The following is a 7500-nucleotide window of genomic DNA, read 5'->3' as shown; positions in this document are numbered from 1 at the left end:
CTCCTCTTACCTGTATCTCCAATGACACTTATTAGCACCTCTGTGGCAAAACAGGTGTGTTTTCTTTCAATGGTCTTTGAAATCAGCTACTCAGCTCGTCCTGCAGGCAGAAACAGAGAGTTAGGGCTCCCTCCGGTGTTCAATGCTTGTACTACAAGTGCTGCCTTGCGTTACAGTAAGAGGAAAAATGCACCAAATAGATTGGAGGTTAACATTTCTGGAAAGTTGTGAGGTGTGCTGCGTGCGATGCAGCTGGGCTGTTTATCATTAATTTTTTACTGTAACACCTCAAAACCTTTTGTTTAAACTGATATCAAACATCCAAACATTTGGCGAAAGATTATATTTTTCATGGGTGGTAGACTATGTTGAAAGGAACTGTAGCGACCAAATCCATTGATTATATTGATTATTATATGTAGTCCGTAGAAGTGAAGGGAAAAAAACGTATTCTAAATGACCTGTTACGCTTGTTGTAGGTTTAGTAAAAAGGCTGCCTACTTTATATATCAAATGCAACTTTCGTTGTACACACATGCGCTACTACTCTAGCGTAACCCGCAACATTTTGGTTGAACCCACCAAAACTCACTCCAAGGTTGGCAGCCCTGGGACGTTTGTGACTGGGGCTAGCTAGTTAGCTACTTTGAGCTTCACCTTTCGCCACAAAAACTCAAATTACGCCTAAACTGTGCAACGTTCCGTTGGATTCAAGTGTTCTGCCTAAATGGAGAAATGTAAATGTGTTCCTGGACCGGGTGTGTGAGGTGTTAAGTGAGTCCGTGCTCTGACCTGGTGCTCGAGGCTGCTGTTACTGCCGGTCCTCAGTCTCCCAGTGTGACACGTGCTGCTGGTCCTCAGTCTCCCAGTGTGACACGTGCTGCTGGTCCTCAGTCTCCCAGTGTGACACGTGCTGCTGGTCCTCAGTCTCCCAGTGTGACACGTGCTGCTGGTCCTCAGTCTCCCAGTGTGACACGTGCTGCTGGTCCTCAGTCTCCCAGTGTGACACGTGCTGCTGGTCCTCAGTCTCCCAGTGTGACACGTGCTGCTGGTCCTCAGTCTCCCAGTGTGACACGTGCTGCTGGTCCTCAGTCTCCCAGTGTGACACGTGCTGCTGGTCCTCAGTCTCCCAGTGTGACACGTGCTGCTGGTCCTCAGTCTCCCAGTGTGACACGTGCTGCTGGTCCTCAGTCTCCCAGTGTGACACGTGCTGCTGGTCCTCAGTCTCCCAGTGTGACACGTGCTGCTGGTCCTCAGTCTCCCAGTGTGACACGTGCTGCTGGTTCTCATGGAGCCACAGTGTTGGGTGTCTGTCAGGTGTGGCAGTACACAACACCCATTGCCAATGATGCAAATTATTCATCAGTGTGATTGGTCTAAGACACATACACAGATATACGCACACACACGTTTACTTACATATTAACAGTTTGTGTCATATCCAGCTACACATTGTTATGACACGGTATTCCCTCCTCGATAGAGAGCTGTAGTCATGTGATATTTCTCCCGTCGGCCTCTCCTGTGCTGTATTCGCCCAGGCTTTCTCTCCTCCCAGGAGTCCAGGAACCACAATCCTCTTCTTCACCCTGTCCCCATTCTTTCCCTCCAGTCTGGTGAGATCTCTGTTAGGACACAGCTCAGTCCTCCAGTCTGGTGAGATCTCTGTTAGGACACAGCTCAATCCTCCAGTCTGGTGAGATCTCTGTTAGGACACAGCTCAATCCTCCAGTCTGGTGAGATCTCTGTTAGGACACAGCTCAGTCCTCCAGTCTGGTGAGATCTCTGTTAGGACACAGCTCAATCCTCCAGTCTGGTGAGATCTCTGTTAGGACACAGCTCAATCCTCCAGTCTGGTGAGATCTCTGTTAGGACACAGCTCAATCCTCCAGTCTGGTGAGATCTCTGTTAGGACACAGCTCAATCCTCCAGTCTGGTGAGATCTCTGTTAGGACAGTCCAGCAGGATCCAGGTCCAAACACAGTGCACTGCAGGCTCTAAACCATCTAGACGTTCCCGTATGTGATGAGGAGGGTAGCGGGGGAGAGAGAGAGGTGAAGAGAGAGAGGTGAAGGGAGGAGAGAGAGAGAGACACACTGGGCCCTCTTTGTAATTGGGGCAATTCTGTTAATTAGAGACGATCCTATGTAACAGGAGAGTCTCCATTCATTTTCAGGGGATGGAGGAAGGAGAGGGGCGGAGAGAAGGAAGAGGGGAGGAAAAGGAGGGGGCAGAGGTAATAAAGAAGTGGAGGGGGGACAAGGATAGAGGAGAGGGGAGAGGACAGGGGAGAGGAGAGGGGAGGAAAGGAAAGAGAAGAGAGGAGAGGGGGAAAGATAATAGGTTTTACTGGTCATTTCTAGTGGAGGGGTGCAGAGCTCTTATCTGATCCGAAACCTTCCTTACTGAGATGGGGAAGGGGGTGGAATGCAGGAGAAGGGAGGAAGGAGGGATGGAGAATAGAGATATGACCCTTACAAGATGTTCACCACGCCTGGTGTTTGCTAGCTGAGATGTGGTTACTTTGCGATGTTGCAGATACAGAACGCTCTTTGACCACCAAAATACTGTAGAACTAAACACTTCTGATCCTTGATCTCCTGCTGCTCTTGACTACACTGACAGCAGGGCAGAGGGGGTCAGCCAGTGCTGAGTGTAACCTCCTGCTTTCCACACAGGAGACGATGAGGGAGAAGATCTACACCCCCCTGACTGTGGAGAGCGCCGTGGATGCCAGGTCTGTCTGAGCACCACCCTCACCTGGTGCCCTCACCTGGTGCCCTCACCTAGTGCCCTCACCTGGTGCCCTCACCTGGTGCCCTCACCTGGTGCCCTCACCTAGTGCCCTCACCTGGTGCCCTCACCTGGTGCCCTCACCTGGTGCCCTCACCTAGTGCCCTCACCTGGTGCCCTCACCTAGTGCCCTCACCTGGTGCCCTCACCTGATGCCCTCACCTAGTGCCCTCACCTGGTGCCCTCACCTAGTGCCCTCACCTGGTGCCCTCACCTGGTGCCCTCACCTAGTGCCCTCACCTGGTGCCCTCACCTAGTGCCCTCACCTGGTGCCCTCACCTGGTGCCCTCACCTAGTGCCCTCACCTGGTGCCCTCACCTGGTGCCCTCACCTGGTGCCCTCACCTAGTGCCCTCACCTAGTGCCCTCACCTGGTGCCCTCACCTGGTGCCCTCACCTGGTGCCCTCACCTAGTGCCCTCACCTGGTGCCCTCACCTAGTGCCCTCACCTGGTGCCCTCACCTGGTGCCCTCACCTGGTGCCCTCACCTAGTGCCCTCACCTAGTGCCCTCACCTGGTGCCCTCACCTGGTGCCCTCACCTGGTGCCCTCACCTAGTGCCCTCACCTGGTGCCCTCACCTGGTGCCCTCACCTAGTGCCCTCACCTGGTGCCCTCACCTGGTGCCCTCACCTGGTGCCCTCACCTAGTGCCCTCACCTGGTGCCCTCACCTAGTGCCCTCACCTGGTGCCCTCACCTGGTGCCCTCACCTGTGCCCTCACCTAGTGCCCTCACCTAGTGCCCTCACCTGGTGCCCTCACCTAGTGCCCTCACCTGGTGCCCTCACCTAGTGCCCTCACCTGGTGCCCTCACCTGGTGCCCTCACCTAATGCCCTCACCTGGTGCCCTCACCTGTGCCCTCACCTAGTGCCCTCACCTAGTGCCCTCACCTAGTGCCCTCACCTAGTGCCCTCACCTGGTTTCCTCACCTAGTGCCCCCACCTAGTGCCCTCACCTGGTGCCCTCACCTAGTGCCCTCACCTAGTGCCCTCACCTGGTGCCCTCACCTGGTGCCCTCACCTGGTGCCCTCCACTGACTGGCAGGTCTCTCTCTTTCCCCTCCCTCTCGCCCTCCAGAGATGCTGTTGCCAAGATCCTTTACTCTCTGCTCTTCCATTGGCTGACGGAGAGGATCAATGCCCAGGTGTACCCTCGCCAGCACGCCCTCTCCATCTCCATCCTGGACATTTACGGTTTTGAGGTAGACCACTCCCTCCACCCATCACCCTCCATCACCTTCCCTAACCCTCTGTCACCTTCCCTAACCCTCCATCACCTTCCCTAACCCTCCATCACCTTCCCTAACCCTCCATCACCTTCCCTAACCCTCCGTCACCTTCCCTAACCCTCCGTCACCCTCCCTAACCCTCCGTCACCTTCCCTAACCCTCCGTCACCTTCCCTAACCCTCCATCACCTTCCCTAACCCTCCATCACCTTCCCTAACCCTCCATCACCCTCCCTAACCCTCCATCACCCTCCCTAACCCTCCGTCACCTTCCCTAACCCTCCATCACCCTCCCTAACCCTCCATCACCTTCCCTAACCCTCCATCACCTTCCCTAACCCTCCATCACCCTCCCTAACCCTCCGTCACCTTCCCTAACCCTCCGTCACCTTCCCTAACCCTCCGTCACCTTCCCTAACCCTCCATCACCTTCCCTAACCCTCCGTCACCTTCCCTAACCCTCCGTCACCTTCCCTAACCCTCCATCACCTTCCCTAACCCTCCATCACCTTCCCTAACCCTCCATCACCCTCCCTAACCCTCCGTCACCCTCCCTAACCCTCCGTCACCTTCCCTAACCCTCCATCACCCTCCCTAACCCTCCATCACCCTCCCTAACCCTCCATCACCTTCCCTAACCCTCCGTCACCCTCCCTAACCCTCCATCACCTTCCCTAACCCTCCATCACCTTCCCTAACCCTCCGTCACCTTCCCTAACCCTCCATCACCCTCCCTAACCCTCCGTCACCCTCCCTAACCCTCCGTCACCTTCCCTAACCCTCCATCACCTTCCCTAACCCTCCGTCACCCTCTACTCTTCTACTCTCTCCCACTCTATTATCCCTCTTCTTAAACTGGATTCTCAATAATCACTACTCTGACAGACAGGCAGTCAGACAGACAGACAGACAGACAGGCAGGCAGGCAGTCAGTCAGTCAGACAGACAGACAGACAGACAGACAGACAGGCAGTCAGACAGTCAGACAGTCAGACAGTCAGACAGTCAGACAGTCAGTCAGTAAGTAAATAATAGTCAGGTGTGTGTGTCTACAGGACTTGGCCTTCAACAGCTTCGAGCAGCTTTGCATTAATTATGCAAATGAGTACCTGCAGTTCTTCTTCAATAGGATCATATTCAGGGAGGAGCAGGTAAGTCACGACACACACACTTACACAAACACACACACTTACACAAACATACACACTTACACAAACATATTCTGTAGATTTTATTTTACATTCACTGATCCACTGAAAACTTGCTTTGCCTTCATGAGATATTGTAGAATGTTTCATATGTATAAAGGCTGTTTGAGGTCTCACAGAGTGTTATGAAGGCTGTATGAGGCCTCTCAGAGGGTTATGAAGGCTCTATGAGGTCTTACAGAGTGTTATGAAGGCTGTATGAGGTCTCACAGAGTGTTATGAAGGCTGTATGAGGTCTTACAGAGTGTTATGAAGGCTGTATGAGGTCTTACAGAGAGTTAGGAAGGCTGTATGAGGTCTCACAGAGTGTTATGAAGGCTGCATGAGGCCTTGCAGTCTTATGAAGGCTGTATGTGCTGCCTACTCTCTCAGGAGGAGTACAGCAGAGAACAAATTCCCTGGCAGGACATCGTCTTCAGCGACAACCAACCCTGCATGGACCTCATCGCCGCTAAGCCTCATGGGATACTGCGTATCCTTGATGACCAGAGCGGTTTCCCTCAGGTGGTGCCTGATGTCCACTACACTCTCACACTCTCACAGACCAATCACCGATGCGATTACTTATTGGTTAATTGACTGTGTTGCCAGGCAACAGACCACACCTTTCTTCAGAAGTGTCACTATCACCATGGCGGCAACCCACTGTACCAAAAGCCAAAGATGCCCATCCCCGAGTTCACCATCAAACACTTCGCTGGCCGCGTCACCTACCAGGTACACTGCTCCGCACCGCGTCACCTACCAGGTACACTGCTCCGCACCATGTCACCTACCAGGTACACTGCTCCACATCGCTCATCCAGAGGATACACACACTCACACAGGTCACCTCCAATTATTCTCTCTGACTGGTCACTTCTAACTGTATGCAGCTCTCATTGGTCACCTCTGACTATACTCACCTCTCATTGGTCCCCTCCAGGTGCACAAGTTCCTGGATAAGAACTATGACCAGGTCCGGCAGGACGTGTTGGATCTGTTCACCCAGAGCAAGAACAAGGTGAGAGAAGATTGGATTTGTACCAATGTTGACAGTTTGATGGTCACAGGGACCAGGAAAACAAAAAGCAGATTAATGTAGCTGACGGCAGCATGTGCCGAATTGCTGACCTCTATCCTGTGTGTGCGCAGATGTTGTCGAACCTCTTCCTGGTTCACTCGGAGGTCGTGGGTCAGCAGAGAGGTCACGTGAGGAAAAGCAGCACGGTGACCCGGAGATACCAGCCCCCCACTGTCAGCACCAAGTTCCAACTGTCACTGCTGGAACTGGTGGAGAAGATGGAGAGGTGGGTGGGAGGGAGGGAGGGAGGGAGGGAGGGAGGGAGGGAGGGAGGGAGGGAGGGAGGGAGGGAGGGAGGGAGGGAGGGAGGGAGGGAGGGAGGGAGGGGAGGGGGGGAGGGAGGGAGAGGGGGAGGGGGGAGGGAGAAGTGCAGGGGGCGAGGTAGGGAGGGAGAAGGGGAGGGAGGGAGGGAGAGAGGGAGGGAGGGAGGGGGGGAGAGGGGGGGAGGGAGGGAGGGAGAAGTGGAGGGAGGGAGGGAGGGTAAAAGTTTAGAGTTTATTTATTCAGTCTTCTTTCTCATCAGGTGCAACCCATATTTTGTACGCTGCATAAAGCCAAACAACAAGAAGGTAGGTGATGACTGGGTGTGGGTGTGTATAGAGGAGGGCTGGGTGCTATGTTGACACTGTGAAGGAGTGTTACTCTGAGACATCTCTGTGTGTTATCTTATTGTGTTCTAGTTCAGTTCATACTGCAATACAGTGTGTGTGTGTGTGTGTGTGTGTGTGTGTGTGTGTGTGCAGGAACCAGGTATGTTTGAGCTGGACCTGGTCAGCAGTCAGCTGCGTTATTCTGGAATCTTGGAGACGATCAGGATCCGGAGGGAAGGCTTTCCTGTCAGACTGCCATTCCATGTCTTCCTCTTCAGGTGGTGCACCACACACACCACACACACACTACACACACACACACACACACACACACACCACACACACACACAGTCAGACCATGTGTAGATGTGTGAGTGTGTGTGTGTGTGTTCCAGGTATAAGTCTCTGGTGGGCATGAAACAGGCTCCAGCTCCAGAGGGGGAGAACTGTGTCATCATGCTGAGCAAACTGTGTCCACTCAGACCTGGGGCCTTCCACGTAGGGGTCACCAAGGTGACACACCTCTCTCACCCTGACCTTTAACCTTTCAGCCCTCACTTCACCCCTGACCCCCTCACCCCTCACCTGTCAGTCCTAACGCTTCACCCCTCACTTCACCCC

At 53.8% G+C, this 7500-nt stretch overlaps 1 protein-coding gene across 3 annotated transcripts in view; it reads left to right on the top strand.

Annotated features, from left to right (window-relative positions):
• Window positions 1-7500, top strand: part of myo15aa (myosin XVAa) — a 44779-nt gene that overhangs the window by 17347 nt on the left and 19932 nt on the right. For all 3 annotated transcript variants that reach the window (XM_084677024.1, XM_084677023.1, XM_084677025.1), the window contains exons 12-21: window positions 2679-2737; window positions 3869-3992; window positions 5074-5169; window positions 5599-5730; window positions 5818-5943; window positions 6152-6229; window positions 6361-6515; window positions 6813-6858; window positions 7033-7157; window positions 7275-7392. In XM_084677024.1, coding sequence (XP_084533150.1) covers window positions 2679-2737; window positions 3869-3992; window positions 5074-5169; window positions 5599-5730; window positions 5818-5943; window positions 6152-6229; window positions 6361-6515; window positions 6813-6858; window positions 7033-7157; window positions 7275-7392 — 1059 coding nt within the window. The remainder of the gene's footprint in view (window positions 1-2678; window positions 2738-3868; window positions 3993-5073; window positions 5170-5598; window positions 5731-5817; window positions 5944-6151; window positions 6230-6360; window positions 6516-6812; window positions 6859-7032; window positions 7158-7274; window positions 7393-7500) is intronic.

Source organism: Hypomesus nipponensis, chromosome 17 (genome assembly GCF_054491055.1).
Source record: "Hypomesus nipponensis isolate SF chromosome 17, ASM5449105v1, whole genome shotgun sequence".
NCBI lineage: Eukaryota > Metazoa > Chordata > Actinopteri > Osmeriformes > Osmeridae > Hypomesus > Hypomesus nipponensis.
Note: the sequence above shows the minus strand (reverse complement) of the source record. Positions and strands in the feature narration are given on the sequence as shown.